General features: G+C 39.3%; 2 protein-coding genes across 2 annotated transcripts in view; both read right to left on the bottom strand.

Annotated features, from left to right (window-relative positions):
* Positions 1-1,518: 1,518 nt before the first annotated feature.
* On the bottom strand, positions 1,519-14,184 carry LOC102212970 (bifunctional 3'-phosphoadenosine 5'-phosphosulfate synthase 2-like). The gene is made up of 12 exons (XM_005727481.1): positions 13,962-14,184; positions 12,017-12,131; positions 11,705-11,940; positions 11,424-11,562; positions 11,134-11,252; positions 9,546-9,659; positions 8,833-8,944; positions 6,406-6,611; positions 6,152-6,287; positions 3,623-3,891; positions 3,310-3,539; positions 1,519-2,399 (listed from the first exon to the last, which is right to left on the bottom strand). The coding sequence occupies exons 1-12, from the start codon at positions 13,983-13,985 to the stop codon at positions 2,258-2,260; spliced, it is 1,842 nt and encodes a 613-aa protein (XP_005727538.1). The 5' UTR covers positions 13,986-14,184; the 3' UTR covers positions 1,519-2,257.
* Positions 14,185-18,637: 4,453 nt separating this feature from the next.
* The window catches only part of LOC102213730 (multiple inositol polyphosphate phosphatase 1-like), a 14,215-nt gene continuing 13,182 nt past the window's right edge, over positions 18,638-19,670 (bottom strand). Inside the window, exon 5 of the mRNA XM_005727484.1 lies at positions 18,638-19,252. Coding sequence (XP_005727541.1) covers positions 18,871-19,252 — 382 coding nt within the window. The 3' untranslated portion in view covers positions 18,638-18,870. The remainder of the gene's footprint in view (positions 19,253-19,670) is intronic.

A 19,670-nucleotide genomic window follows, 5' to 3' on the forward strand; every position in this document is an offset into this window, starting at 1 on the left:
GGACATAATAAACACAGGTGTGCGCAAACTGTGAAGTTAAATTCACAGTTAAATTTAGGGTGCATCCTTCACAATATCGTGTACAGTAGTTATTTATTGTATTTAGAGTTAGAGATGAAACGCTCGATCAATAATCCATAGTAAGGAGGGAAATCCAGCCAGGATTTTCTGCTGGTTCCGCTTGGTGAAATGTCACATACAGGCCTATTTACTGGGTTGTTATTCACAATAATGGCTTTGAACAAACAAACAAAATCAAGTTGTCATCTGGGACATTCCGCGCTTGTGTGTGTGTGTGTGTGAAAATACAATCAGACGACTAATGAACAACAAAAACAGCAGCTCAATATGTGATGTATTTCATTCATACCAACAGAAGCCACCTTACCTCACTGTGTTTTAAATTTCATGAAAGCTAGAGACAGTTAAATGGATTCTTTGGTCACAGAATACAACACCCATAAAATGATCACTTAATGTAAGACTGTGTGTCAACATCAGTCAGCATCTGGAAACAAGGAGGCTGGGCTTAGTCCATGTAACCTGACAGCTGTGCAGCTGATAGTCATTTTAAATTAGCAGCCTTGCAATGCGGAACATCTGAGTGGGAATGTGACTTCTGCTCTTAGAGTAGTGCATCCGATTTGGAGTGTTACTGCAGCCTGTATTTAGGAATATGCAGGTCTGTAGGACACCGGAGATTTACATGTGGTCATTTCTCAGTGACATGACATGCTGGGTGTAGAGTAGTTGGGAGATTTTATAAAGTAGTGAGGGTACAGTTCAGCAGATTTAAATGGGTTTACCTGGAACATCGCAGATTAAATGATCTGATCCCACGTAAGGCTAATTAGGAATCTCCTTCTTACAGCGAAGACTAGTTCTCCCCACTGAAGAGCACTTATCTTGTAGCGCTGTAAGCCCTCGCAGCTTAATGAGAAGCGAAATGAATCAGTCCTCCAACTTCGCTCAACCATCTCTTAAGTGTAATTTGAAAGCGTCTCATGTTCTCCTTAATCTGTTATAGAAGATCTAGTTAGCAGAGTCAATCCAGAGCCAAAACCTGAGCTCTCTTAATGCACAAAGTGACAGTGTGACTGTTGTTAGTCCGGTTTATTCCTATAAAAAGAATAGCTGGAAGTTTTAGGATAACATGCAGGGATAATTGACTGTCTTTGTGTCCATCTCAGTAAGTAAATACAATATGCTGTCACTGAGTTTAGCTGTTAAGGCGGAAACCAAAACTCGATTGTGCCCTTTTACACACATTTACGTTTTTTTCTCGCCTCTCCACATTTCTGCCAGCAGATGGCGGCATTGCACTTTTGGCTTCGCAGCTCCGGCCGCACCTGGTACCGGACTTTTTTATACCCCCTCACCCCACCCCCAATCCGTTAAATGGAGTTATCCGGCAGACCTTTAACCTTATACAGCACTGATAAACATGCACTCTGTACAGACAGAAGAGGTAAGTATTGTTGCACAACCAGGGCCACACAGTCACAGTCGGGCCAGAGGTACTGCAGAAAACATTTAAATCATCTTGTTCAAAGTACATATCATCTCTGTGCAATGTAGTCGCTAAATAGTCATATAACAAATAAGTGTTTTTATTATTTCATTTTACATTTATTTTCCTACGACCAAAGATCCTATAATATGAATGCATATGCACAATTTATGAAGTCACAGAAATCTTAAAGACAAAAAACAACAACAAAAAAAATTCAGTTTTATAGGACTGAAATTTAACACAAAGACACATTATATATATATAAATTCCTGTAGTACTTCATAATAATATGAAAGATTAACATGAGGGATTAACACAATGACATCTATAACATGTAGGCACTGTGTGCAATGATAAGACTACGGCTTTCATTCAGGTGATACAAATACAGTGATACAGTTGTCATGTTAAAAAGGTGATAAAAACTTCAATGTGCATGTTTTTTGTCGTGCGCCCTTCAGTGTCTCATGTATGCATATATATAAAGATTTCCTTGTCTTGGAATGTGCTCCTATGTGTACAGTCATACAAAAAATTCAAGTTAGATTTAATTTATTAAAACACATAGCTTAAGGTAATATGCATATAATCACAAAATCTCCCCATTGTTTTACAGGAATGAGATTCATATTTTTGATTTGGTGAAGATAAAACTCCCACCGCTGCAGTTTGCACCAATAAAAATCCATCCCACCTTAAATAATCCTAAAGAATAAACTGGATCGTTGCTCATGAGCTTGCTGATTAGTTTTTCTTCTGAAGAGAGGTGTAGTACTCGACCAACACCCTCCAGGCTTTGGGGGCCATAAAACCATCTGGAGGGTACTCTCCGCTCCGAGCCAAGCTCCTCATCATGGTGCCAGAAATGAACTGAAACTCGTCGTGTCTGAGAAATTGTAGAAGAATGGAGGAAAGGGAGTATACAGTGGCAAGGACAGGTTATTAGAAATCAAAATTTGTAAATTCTATAATAGCGCCGTGATTAGATCTCGACTCAAATACCAACTACGACACAAACACATATAAACGCACAAGCCTAATAATTTACAATCTAATTTTTGTGAAATTTTTAGTTTGGCAATGAACTTTTTGCTTTTAATTCAGTTTAGTTTAAGTTCCAGAGTGAGTTTTTAATATTAAGTATTTAATATTTACTTAATAATGTTTAGTTTTAGTTTAAGTTTATTGGTTTCAGTCTTAGTTGTTATTAATTATTGCTGTATGGACGACATGTGTCAGAGGTGAGAGTTAGAAAAAATTAGAACAGGTATTACAATAAAAACACAACTATTAGAAAGTGGTTGTCTACAAGATGTCCCTTGTATTTTTTTTTCCAAGTCTAGTTTCTATTTTAGTTAATTAAAATGGTTTTTAACCATCTAGTTTTAGTTTTTACTTTAGTTTTAGTTAACTATAATAGCCTTGTTATAGCTCTAGGTGAATGTATGCGTATATTTATAATTGTCTGTCATTTCATATACGGGCCATTAGCTTGTGAAAGGAAGCTGAATATTGCAGTCATCCATTAGATATGAAGGAGGGATAGAATTATATTTTTCAGCAAATTTTTGAGATGCTTATATACAATCAAGCATCAGGTTTTGTATTTTGTTTTAGTAGTGTTTGCTAACTTCAGATTACTTCAGGTGGTTAGTAGGGGAGTCACTGACCGGTCTTTAGGCTGGTGTGAACGGAGCTTTAGCAGTTAATTTTGCATTTCTAGAAGTATGCGACCCCTTGAGGTTCAATATTGACTGCAACTTACAAGAAAAACCTGCAGATCTTTCATCACTCACCGGTCTTTGTCATAGAAGTCCATAGCCTTCTTAGTTTTGTTGTAGGCAGCTACCCTGAAGGGAATGATCTCTACAGAGGTGAGACCTGGGGCCATGGACAGCACTTTTCCACCGTGGGTGGGCTCATACAAGTCCTTTTTAGTCTCTGGGTGAGGCATACCTGCAGGATCCCGGCCGACAATGTAAAAGTTTGCTCCGGCGATCATTCTGGCTCTGCAGTGCCACTGAACCTGAAAGACATTGAAGCTGATATCACATGCACCCATATTTTTTAAAACCTTTGAGTGAGCCATAAGCCACCGCTGCTGCTCACCTCTGTAGGTCCAGCATACATCATAGGGGAAGGGAAGATGGCAACAATGGTGCTAGCTGGGTCCAACACGCCCTCCTCCAGGACAGCATCATGTTGCCTCATCCTCCACTGCAGAGGTACATCGTCGTCTTTGGTCCAACCACCGAGCGGGTGAAGTAAGAGGACTGGATTTTTGTATCCTCGCTCCAGCAGTCGCCGCTTGGTGTCCTGCATGAGCAGGGCGTGACCATTGTGGATCGGGTTACGCAGCTGGAATGCAAACACCGCATCTAAAGACAGAGGAGCATATAATAAAATTAACATACAATAGACACACGTGCTTCATGATCATGCCTTCCAAAATATTTGTCACAGCCAACATGCGAACCATGCCTTTAACAGAACTCAAATACACCCTGATCATAGTGTTTAAATTCACTTTTATCAGAACAAAAGCAACAAAAATGTTGGTGGTGTGTGACGACAGACAGATGCATAGAATTTTATATTTTTCTTACTGTCAACAAATCCCATTATACCTAAAAACCAACAATACTGTCCACTCACATTTTCTCCTCCTTCTATATCTATCTATACAAATATATATAAAACGTAGTTTAACAGTGGGTTTAACATAAAATGTAGCTATACTTTCACACACTTACAAGATCTGCATTACTTGTTAGTTATGTTAATCTGATGTTTCATAACTAGTCCTATAGGGCTTTGCTATTGAAGAAGACTTAATGCTTCCCACTTTGACCACATATTCAGCATTTTTTTAAGCTTTTGCACTGGGTGACATTACAAGCATAAAAGAAATAGCATTGTGTTTATTTTAAGTCAGTCCCATGTACATTAATTACTCCTTAGCATACTAAACACAGCCCCCAAAATGCATAATTTCCCTCTGTTTGATGTTGATGTTTTCTATGACAACAGTCCAAAGCTATTTTAAGAAATCACGTGTTTTATAATGTTCTTAGGTGGGAACAAACAGGTTTGGGCTTGGCATGCTATGGGAACTACTGAGACAGACTGTTGGTTTCTTTTTGCTTTGGGCTTGTTAACAATAAGAAAGTACAGGTTATTGTCCACCTAGTGCAGATAACACCATGCTCTCACACCGGTAACAAACCTCAGCATAGTAGAAACACAAAGTGCCAAAATAAACAGTGCATTGTGGATAAGATGAATAGGTAAAACAATATCTGCACAAAGCAGTCACATCAAAGTTAGCGGGTGAAAGTAAAAACAGATGATGTCATTTAATTGTTCATTGCATTCAGGAATACAGTTAGCTCCATTAGCTTTTGGACAAAGACACTTCTTAGTTTTGCCACCACACGGATTTCAGATCTAATAATCAAGATGTGATTGGCGTGCAGACTTTCAGCATTTTGATTCAAGGGGTTTAACAAAAGTTTTGCATTAACTGTTAAGGAATAACTACTACTTTTGCAACCTTGCCCAAATTTTCAGAGGCGCAAAAGTAATTGGGCAGTTAAACCATCAGTAAAAACTGGTGCAACCTGTAACCATACATGGTCATGCCATAATGACATGTGAATATCCTTCTGTCTTGTTTAACAGGTAATATAGTATGTTTCAGATCACTTCTGTCATTTGGGTACAAATTAATCTTGTTTTTAGTTTTCCACAACCATGTAGGCTCTTTGACATGTTGCTTTTAGGAAAATCTAATCTGTCCTTCCAGTTCCAAAGTGTAACCAGTGTTGTAAAAATGAAGGAAAACAACTTTTAGTGGATATAATTTTGTATTCTGCAGTCATCAACTGCAGTTATCTTCTCTGCGGTTGCTCTGCAGTCGCTCAGACCTTTTGGTGTTTCTGAGCAGATTGTTGATCCTAAAGTGTTTGCTATCTCTCAGATAGGTTTATTTTGGGTTTCAGTCTAATAATGGGCTTTTTCACTTGCACCAACATCTCTTTGGACCACATACTGAAAATTCCACTGAACACTTGGAATACCTCCAGATGTTTTACTTGTTTAATGTGCCAGGGAATAATGAGAGTACAGACCTGCCCATGAAACTCCTGATTAGCCTTGGAAAATGTGGGAGTGCATATACAAATATGCCTGTAATTGCTAAACAGTTAATAATTGAATACTTTTGTTACCTTGAACTAAAGTCTGCAGTTCAATCAAATTCTGATTGTGTGAAGTAAAATCCACTGAGGTGGTGTACAGAGGCAAATTTACAAAAACTGCTATTGTCCAAATACTTACAGACCTAACTATACTATATGTGCCCATTGATCACAGGACGTGTCACAAAAATCACCATGCAGCTTTAAAGTTACCATTTAATTTTTTCCATCTGGTCCTTAGTCAAGTTTTCTGAAAGACAAAGGGTGTATTGCTAAATACACTGCTTTAATTTTTTCATGTTTTCACCGGTTACCATAACTGCTTTATTATAGAGAAATATATATGTCATACTGGAAGTTACTGACAACAAACCAAACAAAAAGGCCACTTCTGTATCTCCTGATCGTCACTGTAGTGTTGTACTTTAGATTTTCTCACCTGCTTTCATATCTTTGAACTTCTGCCTGAGCTCCTTTGGAGTAAAGCGGTACTGGTCAAGTCCATCGTTCCATCTGATTCGCTCCAGCACCTCCAGATCCCCACCTACCAGCCAGTCACCTCCTTCCATAACCATCTGCCAAGGATAAAAGCAGAGAACAGTTTTTCATCATTAAAATGTGTGATGCTGGCATGAGAACACCTTCCAGTCTCCAAATTTTTAACTGCGCACAGGTTAATAGCTGCATTATAACCTTAATGTACGGGTGTTGTGGACAAGTAGTGCCCCACTGGCGGGCACTGCGTTCCTCCTTGCGGTGCGCGTAGAACTCGGGGTTCCTGAGAACAGCCACACGTGAACCTTGGTACTCCAGAGCTACCGCTGCACAGCCCTCCAGCTTCTCTTTGGTCTCAGAGCTAACAGGCAGGACAATGGGAATAGACATGTTGATGGCCCCACCTGAGAGAGAAGATGAAGTGATCTTAAACATACAAAGCCAAGCAATTATAATTCTACGAGTGTTTTCCTTTTGAAATACATGAAAATATGAAAACATATATGAAAACAGGTGCAGCATTTTAGGATGCCTGGGTCGTTGACCCAGAGGTTTGAGTTTATTATATTATTTATCTTTTCTAGTCTTTGGTTTCTTTGTTAGAGTTCTTTCTTATGGTTTATGTCTCTGTGTAATCCTTAGTTGCTGTCTCCCCTGTCTGCTATATCCCCGTGTCCAGTCGGTGTCTGCCCTGGTCCCACGTCTCTGTTCCCCCTATTGTAGTGCCTGCCTGTGAGTCTGTGTCTGTAAGTTCAGTCTGTGTTACGTTTCCTGTTTTATTTTGAAGGTCCTTGTCTTATGTTAATGTATCTGGTTTTGCTTCCCCAGTTTCGTTAGGCTCGATTTGCCACAGCTGTGTTTCTCTCCTGTTGCCCATTCCCTGATTGCTCCCTCTGTGTTTCTCTGTGTCCGTGTCGCGATCTACCCTTATTGAGCTGTGTGTTCTGTCTGTGTAAGTGTATTTTCTAGTCCTAGTTTTGTTGCCCTTTTGAGTTCACGTCTGTCTCTGGAGTCTGCACTTTGGGTCCTTGTCCTGCCTGCACACAGCCGTTCCATAACACAGCACACTAATGACAAACACTTCAAAGAGAAGGAGTGTGATCTCAGAAAGGAGCTGTAATGTCTAATTAAATATAATTACTATTATTGGGCAATGAAGAAATAATCAAAGAATTAATTGGTCTGTCATTAAATATTAATATATTTTACAGTTACTTCTGTGCTTTAAGGACATGCACATTATCTGCTTTAGAGCAATTTTGTATGTCAAGTGGAATAGCATGTGCTCATTTTAAAAATTAGAGGTTCATTCATGCTTTCCCTTCATTCTTGCCTCATTTTAAATTGAACCAGACAATAATTTGTCTGTGTTATTTACACACAGAAAGAGAAGAGAGGAATAGAGATATTGCTTAATTTCGGACTTACATTATGTGTAAAGTTTGTTGCCACAAACAAGCGTAGGCGACTTGTAACAACATCAACTCTAGTTAAGTGTGGCCACACTTTTGACTCACTTTTCTCTCCTGTTGTTGTGTGTGCGAGCTCCCTTACACCCCTTGCACATATACTCACAGAGTGAGAGAGAGATCTCACTGCCGAATTGTGAATGGAGAAAATGAAAGCGAGTCAAATATTTTAATATTACTGTGAGTTAGAAGTGAAACAGCTGAGATCAAATGCTATGTTATGTATATGTGACGATTGAGTCAACAGAGCTTCTGTAACTTTTACACGCCATTCACATCAGCCAACCTCGCCAACCCTGCTCCGTAACTTTAACTGTCTTGAGCTGCTGTTGTCCCTAAGCGCTTTCACTTTGGAATGGAATATCTAGGAGGGAACAAATTTCATGAAGCGACTTGCCGCAACAATCGGATCTTATTACAGCGTGACGTTTGAATGCAGTCAGCTCTCTGGAACAACCCATTCTTTCACAAATGTTTATTAGACATTTGATTTTATACACCTCTTGGCAATGACAGTGAAAATACCTGAATTTCAAGATTAAGAGGCATGGCCCAATAATTCTGTTCACATTCATTGATTGCAGTAGATTGCAGCTTGTGCTTTGCATCCACTGCTAGGCTTGTATGAGGCTGAAAGTGATGTGTAAATGTTGCTAGATGTCGCTGTGAACCGTTTGCTTGAACTTGGAGATGTTGTGTACTCCGATCTGGCCCAATGTATGGCTGGACATAAATTTTGGACTTTCAACTGTATTTACACAAGTTTTACAGCTTTTCCTATCAATAAAGACCTCCCCGAACGCAATTCATAATTCAATAACAGATTTCTGTAAGTTTGCACATTTACTTCTTACCATTTAAGCCAAAAGAATCATGCTAAGAGATTTCTTTCATTTACTTTTTACTGCTGACATTGCACTTCTTTTTCTTATGTTAGAATATCTCATTGATTAAATGTGTAGTTACATTTCTTTGCACTGGCAGAAAGGGGAGATTCACTGGTCTGGCCCACATAAGATCAAAGTGTATGTAAAATTAGTCTGACATCCCCACACTAACTGAATTAATCACAATTCAGCTGCCTAATGTCACTTTTAGGAGCAGGGAGGGGGTGTCTAGATGTTGTAGATGTTGAAAGTTTAAGGACTTCTCTTACCATCTAGGAGATTGCCAAAGTGCATAGTCTGGAGGAACTCTCTCTCTCTCATGAATCCCTTTAGTGGACTGGCCCAGCCCTCGGCCAAAACCTGCACCCACTGCAGATCCAGCTGTAGATGAATAAAACAGCATCGTCAGCAGGATGAAAAGAAAATAACACAAAATACTTGTAAACTGCGATTCCAGTTCAGGAAAGCCATATATTTCATTTGCTGTATTGCAAATTAAACACATTTCAGTGGTATTCACAAGTTAATCTGTAGGCCTGCTCTAAATAAGTGAATAATTTAACAGTGGAAGGATTGACCCCAGTGGAATACGATAAAATAGAGACAGACAATATGAGCTGCAGATTTACAAAAACCATTTCAACTATAGACACAAAGAGTAAAATAACAACTTGGCTACACAGAGAATAAATTCACTTTCAAATACTTTCCCTTTTTAAAACGAGCATTACTGATTTATTTACCTTTATTTTCACAACGTTTGAAACAATGTTTGCCAAGAAGCTGCATATCTGTTAGCATCTGCAGAACACTGACTGACAGTTACGCGAGCATTTCCCTATTGATTAACCAGGGAAAAGGAAATATTTTCTTAGTACACAGTGTCCACACTGTAAGGAACGTACCCATAACTAACTGTCTGGAATGTTTTGTACTGACTCTGAGTTCTCATTTGCTATGTGACAGTAGAATGTGTACTTACTTTTGTAATGCTGATGGTGGGCAGCGTGTTTGCTTCAGCCAGAACATGGTTCACCCTGTCCTCTGGGATAAACAGTTCAGTCACCTCCTCCAGGATCTCATTTGGTACAATTTTCTACATACGAGAAGAAAGTGAATGTTCACAGTTTAATAACGCTGCTCATGTAGGGACTCAATGACTTTTTTTTTAAGAGTTTAAACAGCACGGTTAGTGCATCGGAAGGCTGTAAAATAACATTTCTTTTTAGATTAAACTATACTGCTGGGTGTATGCTGCATATTTTTTGTTCCTTTTGGTGCAAAATGGTGCTTTTTTGCATGATTTGCATTTGCCAAAGAAGTTCGCCTTTGGGCACTAGCTGAGTGGTGCACACAGTGCGTCTAATTACAGGTTTACATTCTGAATCAGACACGGCACACTAAATAAATAGCACATTCATAAGTATAGTATTGGCTAAATAATTTATTTTCTGCACCGTTTGAGTTTACGGAAGCTCCTTTCAAAAAAATCAAACATCTGTGAATGCCTTGCCTGATTTTGTTTGATGTAATTCTACACAGCAGGATTAATGTGTGCACACTGCTTCTGCGTATTCATGTTGACACAGCGGGGATATTTAAAAACAAAAAAATCAGTCACCTGTTACCTTAACGACCGGGGCTGTAAAAACACACATGTTTACACATTTACTCTATCAGCAACCTTTCCTTTAATAAAGATAAGATGCTTGGCAACAGAACCAATGGCCTTTTAAATACCCAACAGAATCTTCACTGTGTGTGTGTGTGTGTGTGTGTGTGTGTGTGTGTGTGTGTGTGTGTGTGTGTGTGTGTGTGTGTGTGTGTGTAAAGGGTCGGTTAGTGTCTTTTCTACAAAGAGCTACACTCTTTACCTGTTTTTCCAGTTTTGCCTTTGTGATATACATACATGAAGTCCAAACATATTGCTCATTCACATGCCTTTGAGTAAACTAAACTCTTTTGTGCATTACTCCGAGATTAGCGTGCGTCTCATTTTCACAATCATGAAAATTAAAATGATGTCCTTTGTGTTTCTCTATGTTATTTGCAGCAAAAAGGCCAGGGGTTTTTTTTGGAAGGGGGGGGTGTTTAAAAAAAAAGGGAGTCCATATCCTGTACTTAATTTTTTCGTTTTTAATACTGTACTTGGTGAATCACTATTGTTTGCTGCTGTAATATAAAACCACTGAAGTACCAGGTAGTTCATTGCCTCTGGCTAGTTGTTACCAACCACTTCCTTCTCATGTGAAAGATTTCATTGATGGGCAGAGAACACTGAAAGATTGATGTTAATTATCAAGACTTATAGTTAATTTTAAGGGGGTGTGGCCTCCCTTAATAGGCCTCCCTTAGTATATTGAACTTATTTTAGTACAACAGCTTCATGTTTAAATTAAAAAATAACTGATCAAGTATTCAAACTTTACATAATTTACATAGTGTCCTCTTCATCATCCTGCTGAGAAATTGCCAAGTGTAAATTAACACTGTGGGTAGAGTCTGTGTACACTGTGCTGTGTGGTTTATTCTGCTTTAAAAGGTCTGGAGCAAGTCTTCTGGAACCCTACCTGTTCCTTAAGCAGATCCAACACTTGATGGAGACATTCATTTACAGAGAGTTCTCCGGTTTTCAGAACAAGCTCTGGACGCTCTGGACGTTCGTACTCTGAATCAATCCCAGTAAAACCTGGCAATAAACCAGAGATATCAGTCAGACCCTATCAGCATTAATACTACCTAATCACTTGACTGAGACAGAATTACAACATGTGGTAAACTAGCCTGTAGATATTCATAGGGTCTGGGATGACTTTCATATCTCATAGATGTTTCTTGCTGTGAGTACCATCACACTGACCTTTGATCTCTCCAGCGCGAGCCTTTTTGTAAAGTCCTTTCACATCCCTGCTCTCACACACTTCAAGAGGCGCGTGGACAAACACTTCAAAAAATGGCAGCCCGGAACTTGCGTGGACGCTCCTTGCCTCCTCCCGATCCTGTGGGAGAAACGGCACGGATACATGATTTCAATGCATTTTTGATTCGAGGTCGATTTAAAATCTAGCGTCAACCTTTGTTAGGCAATGATTTCAGTCTTAAATAAACACATGCAGCATGTAACTCTTAAGCTTTCCTCACCTTGGCGAAAGGAGAGATGAAACTGGTGACACAAACGAGGCCGGCATCGGCAAACAGTTTGGCCACCTCTGCGACACGCCGGATGTTCTCCTCGCGGTCTTCAGCAGAAAAGCCGAGATTCTTGTTCAGGCCGTGGCGAATGTTGTCTCCATCCAGTGAGTAGCAGGGGATACCATGGGAGACGAGATAATCCTCCAGGGCAAAACTGATAGTAGTCTTTCCAGCACCAGACAAACCTAGAGGTAAAAGCATAGTGGTAAATAAGCAAATTGATCCCAGTCTAAATATGGTTGAAAAACTATAAAGATTTACCAGTGAGCCAGATGGTGCAGCCCCTAAAGCCCCCCTTGGTGCCCACGACCTGCCCTCTCTTGCTCCGGCTGACGTGGTGGGCCTGGTACACCACATTGGTCGCCTTGTTGAGATTCTAAAAGAGAAGCAGCAGGGGCTCCAAATATATTATAAATATATAGGCTAATATATTACAAGATATAGACCTAATGTATAGGCTCAGAAGCAGACAAAAGGGTATTCAGTTTGAGCGTATTCAGTTCACACACCAAATGACATATTTACCTGGATAGACATCACAGACAAGTCTCACCTGCTGTTCACGATGTCATAGAACAAATAGCATTTGCTTTTCACTGGATCCTTTTAAATTTACTTCCAAGTCATGTAAAGTAACACGTCATATATAATTTTTCAGACTAGACGAATCTGGTTCTACAAGGATAAAGTAACTATGTGGATGTGAATGAATGGAGCTGTAAAGACTTATAAATGGGAGGGTAGGGAAGCTCATGAGGGATGCAGGGAGGGAGGGAGGGGGAGGAATAATTGACAATGTGTCCAGTGTGCTGCCTGTAGCCAAGCGATGATGTGGCAGTGCTCGTGCCCACACGTTCACCCTCTGCACCCAGTCGCCCTTCTTCCCTACACCCTTACGCCTATAATGCCTACCCAATATGAAAGTAGTTTAACAGCTCGAAGGACCGCACAGGATTCCAGCTGCCATTGGATGAACTTCTGTGAAAAGAGCCCTTTTTTCCTGGTGCTAACACAGCCTCGGTTGTAAAAAAAAAAAAAAAAAATCCTGCACTCTGACACAGCACAAATCAAGGTGTGTTTCAATCAAAGGACATGGAAGGCATACCGCATGTGAAAAATATACAGACCCACACGCTGTGGGAGAGGCCTAGACAAACAGGGCTATTCTCTTAAACATAGGAGCCACCTTCCACTGCAGCCTTGCGCTGCCAAAACACCACCTCATCATGAATACAATGATGGCACTGGCTGGAAAAACAAAGTCCCATCATTCACTATTAAAAGTTGTAATACCTCTTGTAATAATACCATCCTAACTTGATAGTTTTTACCCTCTTTTCATTTCAATCCCCTTTTCATTTTCTCTTGTTGTTGCATTCCTTTTAAAGAATGCCCCTTGTGTAACTCTTCTCCCCTCGCTCCAGTTCAACTCCCATCCTCTTTCTCAGGAAATCACAGGGGATAAATGCTGATAACTATGTCAGCGAATTCGTCAAAGAAAATGACACATGAGTATTTCTTACTTACTTAATTGCTCCTGAGTTGCTCAGCATGGCAATTCTGAAAGCTTAGCCAATTGAATTAGCTACTAAATGTCAAAAGGAGCGACTATTTCGCAACTTCCTTTGAAAAGTGACTTTTTTTTTATCAAGAAAGCTGATGATTAATCTTCGTGGTTGCATCAGTGTTACAGTGTCAGTAACGATGCACCCCTTCAGTGGTGTATCTCTCATATGTGGCTCCACATACGTCTGCGGCATTCCCGTGCAGCATCACTCTGGCACTTTAACAGGGGCCTCTTTCTCCCCTCTCTCAAAAGACACTCTATGTTATGAATGAACTACACTGACATGGATACGTTACTACAACAACTGTCCCATTCAGAGTCGAGGCAAGTCTACAAACAGCCACACCTGGCAGGACAGTAAAAAAAAAAAGCCTGCTTTTCAGAAAATTGCATTTAAATAAATAATCACTCTTATGGAGAAAAAAATAAGGTTTTTTTCTGCACGACCAGCAGACCTTCGTAGTAAGATCGCCGTTTTTAAGGAGGGCTTAAAGCAGGTAGTCTATTAACGTGACACTAAGTTCGCACACATGTCGGGCTGCTGGCTGACACAGTACATTTCGCTTTTTGTGGGGCTAATCTGATGACAGCTTAAATTTCTGGTGTCTGATTCGACCCGTTATCTCCACATCTACTCACTGTGCGAAGCCTCACTCCCGACATTTCGCTCTAGTGTTATGCCGCCAAAGGACTCCTGGACGCCGGACTCGGACCGCTGCACACACGCAGGCCTGGATGTTCGTCGGATGCTGGATCGACTTATAAAGCAAGAAACTTTGGGCTGTAGTAATCGAAAGAGGCAACGGAGGGGGGTGTTTAAAAGGGACTTTCAAGACACGTAGCACTCCACTGGCCCTGCCTCTCCTCCTGGCCCTCCTCCTTCAACGTTAGAAAAAAACAAAGCGGATACCGGCAAACTTCAAGAAAAACGGCACTAGCAACAAAAACGAGGTAAAACCGGGTAAAGCTGGATATATCGACCCAATGCCACAAACTGGCAAGCGTTGGAGTAAAAATCACTCTTACTGAGGCGTCGAGGAAGTCGCTGGTGTCTTCCCATTTCCCCCCACACGTCCAGACGCCACTGGCTCACACCACACCTCACCCCATATGAAAAAAACCTCTTTAAAAAATCCAGTCATAAAACAAGCAAGTAGAAAGTTTCTCCTGGATGGAAATCTATTTTGTCACAAAAATGGGGCAACAAGGGGTTAAATGTAGCCCACGTTTAATGATTAAATGTAGGGCACAGTAAGGAAGCACCAACGGGAGAATGAGCCCCTCCTTAGAAGGGGTCTTTCAAAGGGGTCTTTCAAAGTTTAGAAGTATCGATAAGTGAGTTCATAAGTTTGTTTAGCAACAGAAAAAGATGTGTAATCAACTAGCCAGACATTTCTAAACCTTACAAAATATAAGCCTTAATTCAATTTTATTTATTTAGCGCCAAATCGCAACAACAGTCACTTTAATATTGTAAGGTATAGACCCTATAAGAATACAGAGAAAACAGAGATAACCCCAACAAAGCAGATGTCCTACTATGAGCGAGCACTCTGCAACAGTGGGAAAGAAAAACTACATTTTAACAGGAAAAAAAACTCTGGCATGCCAGGTTCAGAGAAGGGCAGCAATCTGCCACAACCGTTTTGGGGTGAGGGCAGGGAGACAGGACAAAAGACAACTTATCTAGCCATTACTATAAGCTTTATCAAAAAAGAAACTTTCAGGCTTAACCAGAGGCTGTATATCTGCCAAACCCAAAGTAGGAGCTGATTCCACAGAAGATGGGCCTGAAAGCTCGAGGTTCTGCCTTCACTCTACTTTTAAATACCCTAGAGTGAAGTGCTCTGTTGGAGTGATATGGTAATATGAGGTCCTTAATATAAGGTGAGACTTGACTATTCAATATCTTTTATGTGAGAAGAAGGATTTTAAATAGATTCTAAAGTTCACAACAACTAACTTTAGAAAAGAGTCGGTGAAGGGAAACCAGCATGGAAGAAATATGCTTTCTCTTTCTAGTCTCTGTCACTACTCTTGCTGCAGCATTTTGGATCAACTGCAGTCTTTTAGGGAGCTTTAGAACAACCTGATAATAGTGAACTTCTGTAGTCCATTTTAGAAGTAACAAATGTGGAAAGTAGTTTTAAAGCATCACTCTGAGGAAGGATGTTTTTATTTTAGAGACACTGCAAATGGAAAAGAGCAAGCATACCTATTTGTATAACATGCACACTGAAGGACATATCCTGATCATAAACAACTCCAATATTCATCTCAGTGTTAGTGGAGGTCAACGTAATCCCATCCAGAGTAAGTATCTAAGTAAGGAAGTTTCTAAGATTTTTAGGGTGAGTAAAATAACCTCAGTTTTATCTACATTTAGACACTGAAATATCCATGTCATTCAGGCCTATATGTCATTAAGACATTTCTGCAGTTTAACTAATTGTGTGTCATCTGGTTTCATGGATAGATAAAGCTTTATATCATCTGCATAACAATGAAAATGTATGCTATACCTTTAAATGATACTGTGTAAAGGAAACAAATATAATGTAAATAGAACTGGTCCCAGCATGGAATCCTGTGGAACTCCAGATTCAACAAAGTGCTGGAAATATTCCTGAGAGATTTTGGCCCTGATGGAGTTGTTGCACATCCATGATGCAAATCTCTTGTTCTACTACATTCCAAAGGTGCTATTAGATTACAATCAGACTATATTAACCAATAAATTTACAAGATTAGTGACATTCTGCTAGCACAATATTGCATTTTGTGTATCTTTCTTCAGTCTCAGATGACTGTAGGTTTCACCCAATCTTATAAACAGTACATTTGCATAATGACAACTCACCACGTCCAGATGAACAGAATCAACTTTTGGGGATGCATGATTGAACCTGCATCAAGACGTAACATGTAACTTGGTCAAGAGCAGTTTATGTTTAGCATTTCAGTTTAAAATAGTCCTTTTTATTTTTCAGTATGGTCAAAGTACAGAATAAATTAAATTTATCATGAGAATGTTTAGGAAGTCAAATTAATGTAACTTTGATCTGGCAACAAACTAAAGTAACTTCCACGTCCCCTTCGTTAGAGCAAATTAGATCATATCTAAATTTAGACCGCGTTTAAAATTTAAAAGCAGGAATGTTGTTTGAAACTTTAATCAATCTAAACAATCTTTTTTACCTGAAATGTTAGTGAAAGATCAAAAGCAAATAAAATATTTTAACTAATGTATTTACAAGATTAATGATTTTTGCTAGCACGATGTTAAATATGGTTTGCCATACCTGCATTCTCTGACTGGGCGTTTAGATTTTGTTGTAAATTTATAGTACACCTATAAGATGAAACATTCCTTTAAACTGAATGCTTAAAATCAATGCTGAAATGATCCCCAGTTATTGCTATTTTAAGTAACAGTTTTGATCATTGCTTTTAATGTTATACTATGGATAATAAAGAAAAACATAATAGTCACTATATATTTAAGGTGTGTTCACTGACTTACACTTTTAACCTGTGCTCCAAAGAACAACCAAGACCATGTTCCATTTTTAAAACTGCTGTTAGCTTCTGATTATGTTGAGTGGCACAGTTAATTTAATTTCCCTTTATTAGTCTGTTTTCACTTGTAAATTAGCTAGTTTTATTTCTGTTTATTTTATTTGTTTTTGTGGTCTGCAGGCTGGATGTGGCACCAAGGAAGTTAATCGCTGATATTAAATAATAATCCCAGTTATTAAAAAAATGTGCCACCACTTCATTGTCCATTCACAAAACCAAAAAGCATTTTCTGTACATTTGTATTTTCCTTATTTCATTGCTTAGATGAGTGCTACAGTATAGTTATTAGCAGATGCATCAGATGTCAGCAGAATGAGGCAAAAAATGAGAGCGACAGTAGGTTTGGCTAACAGCAGACTACTTGTTGAATACCAGTTGTCTTTAATGAGAGTTTGCTGAATGAATCCAAATGAGAAGCCTGTGCTATAGTACAAGTAACAGAGCAGGAAAAACAGATGCTGTTGTTTTACAGCTCTGTTAGTGGAGATCATCCATTTATATATCATGATAGACTGAAAGACTGAAAGATGGTTGTTGCTTCTGGATCTCAAATGTGAAGCCAGACTTGCTTAACACATGTATACGTGTATTTAAACATGTATTCTTCTAAATGGCCAGCAGGGAGCACTTCCTCTGGTGGCAAAAAGACTTGCAATTCTGAGAAAACAGCCATCAGCCTCCTTGCTCTGTGGCCTAAACACTCTGCTGATGACTGTATGTGTTCATTTGCCAGTTTTAAGCCTTGCTGATAAGATAAAGTTTATTTTGTAAACTATGGTGATCATTAGAGCAAGAAAATAAAATAAAACAGCATATGCTCATTGGTGAATGACTTGTCAATCATGATATCTTGGCCAATGGCTGTACAGCGTCCCTCAGTTTTACAGTCTGATCTACCAAACCGTAGATCTAAAGCTCAGACCAAACCGTTGCAATGGGACTTCACTGTTGTGGCTTTGCCCAGCTTTTACACCGTCTATAGTTTTCCGTTGCAGAAGCATTATGTTGCTTTTCAGTGAAATAAAAATATGGCAATACAACAAAAAACAAACCACATCTGATGCTTTCCCGTCACTAACAAGTGCCATTTTGCTTAATTTTACTGCAGCTGTTTCATTTTGTTTGTTGTACATTTCATGCACTCTTTGCACTTCTGTAGTGACTGTTCCATGGACTGGACTATGACTGGATTGCATTGTAGACAACTTTAGAGAAGCTTTTCCTATGACATTTCCAATAGGCTAATAAGCTATGCCTAACTTTTCCTTCTGGCTACCCAAACATTCACCTTCTCATTTATGTCACAGTAAATATTTAATGTGTAGCTATCAAAATTACATTTTCCTTTATTTTGTCATTTAGAAATAAATTGTGATTTTGAAAAAAAAAAAAAAAGATAAACCCAGTGTCCAACCTTTTTATTATTATTGTTTTTTGTTGTTGTTGTTTTTTTTTTAAAATCAAACATACAGACATGTTCTCTTTTCATGGATAAATGAATCTTGGGAGTGACCCCAATCCAAGAAGATGGTTCTTGCCCACAAATGGTAGTGCATTTAAAATAGTTTTTCACTGCTTTACCTTAAAAATAAGACAGAACACTGAGAAAAGTGAGTGACCTTATCTGCAAGTCATAAATGTTTACACTGGAAAAATGGATTATTTAATGAAAGCATTAGGTTGTGTAGTGATGATAGCGAATCTTGCAAAAAACAAAAAACAAAAACAAACCAAACCCAAAATGTTATATACTTTATTATAGCAGCGATAATACTGAAATGCTACAGGAACTTCAAATTCACTTTGTAGGTTTGGGTCTTTGGGTGTTTCAGAGACACTGGATTGCTAGAGTGAAAATCCTGTTCAGAAAGGCCGTGTTGAACAGTGAAATATTCATGGAATAACAGACACATTCTGACTAAGGTAATGCTTGTATAATGCCTTCTTTTCCAGAAAATACTGTGCTTGCCTAAACTTCAGCAGGCTGCTTGAACAGCTGACACTCAGTTTCAAAGTCGCAGCCTTGGAGCAGATCCCTGTAGTGCTGCAAGACATCCGGATAGAGCGGCATGGAGGCCTGATCAGCCAAACCGGGGAATGTTACAGGCTTCTCATTGAGCAGCGGCTGCAGTCTGAGGTCACCTCCCCCGCAATCATAAAGCACCAGGATCAAGTTAGCTGCATAGGGCAACATATGGCTTGTGCGAAAGGAACGGCGGGTCTGTGCAGCGAAGTTAGTTGATGTCAGCGGTTCGCTGTCATTGAAGAAGCCCAGAAGGGTAAGCAGAGGCAGGAGGGTCTCTGCATGGCCCACCTGGACTGTCACAGCTTCAGCCACCTGCTGGCCTGACCTACAGAATACACAGTTTCAGTGTTGAAATATCAGAACTCAAACAGTCAGTTAATTGGTTTGTTGATTGCCACATGGACTCAGCATTTCTGACAGCCTGTGAACACCAGGTATCTATTAGGGATTGGCTGAGCTTATCAAATATGGGGATTGTGGGGTTATTACCATCTTCAAATACATTGAAGTGATTGACATTAATTTAAACTGTAAATATGACTGTAGTTTTTATTTCTAAATAGTTTTTAGAAATAGCATTTAATTAATTAAAAGTACATATCAGGGAGGAGCAGGAAATAGAAATTCCAGCTAGAAATGAAAACGAGTCAGAAGCAAAGGCAAGGCAAGGCAAGTTTATTTGTATAGCACATTTCAACAACAAGGTGATTCAAAGTGCTTTATATACGACATTAGAAACAAAA

The sequence above is a fragment of the Pundamilia nyererei genome, unplaced genomic scaffold (assembly GCF_000239375.1).
Source record: "Pundamilia nyererei isolate P.nyererei 1_Seehausen unplaced genomic scaffold, PunNye1.0 scaffold00024, whole genome shotgun sequence".
NCBI lineage: Eukaryota > Metazoa > Chordata > Actinopteri > Cichliformes > Cichlidae > Pundamilia > Pundamilia nyererei.

Coding starts and splice junctions, on each gene's coding strand:
- LOC102212970 (XM_005727481.1), bottom strand. CDS start 13,985: ATGTCGGGAGTGAGGCTTCGCACA. Junction 8,945..9,545: donor CCACCATCAGCATTACAAAA/GTAAGTACACAT, acceptor ATTCATCTACAG/CTGGATCTGCAGTGGGTGCA. Junction 3,540..3,622: donor TGTATGCTGGACCTACAGAG/GTGAGCAGCAGC, acceptor AATGTCTTTCAG/GTTCAGTGGCACTGCAGAGC.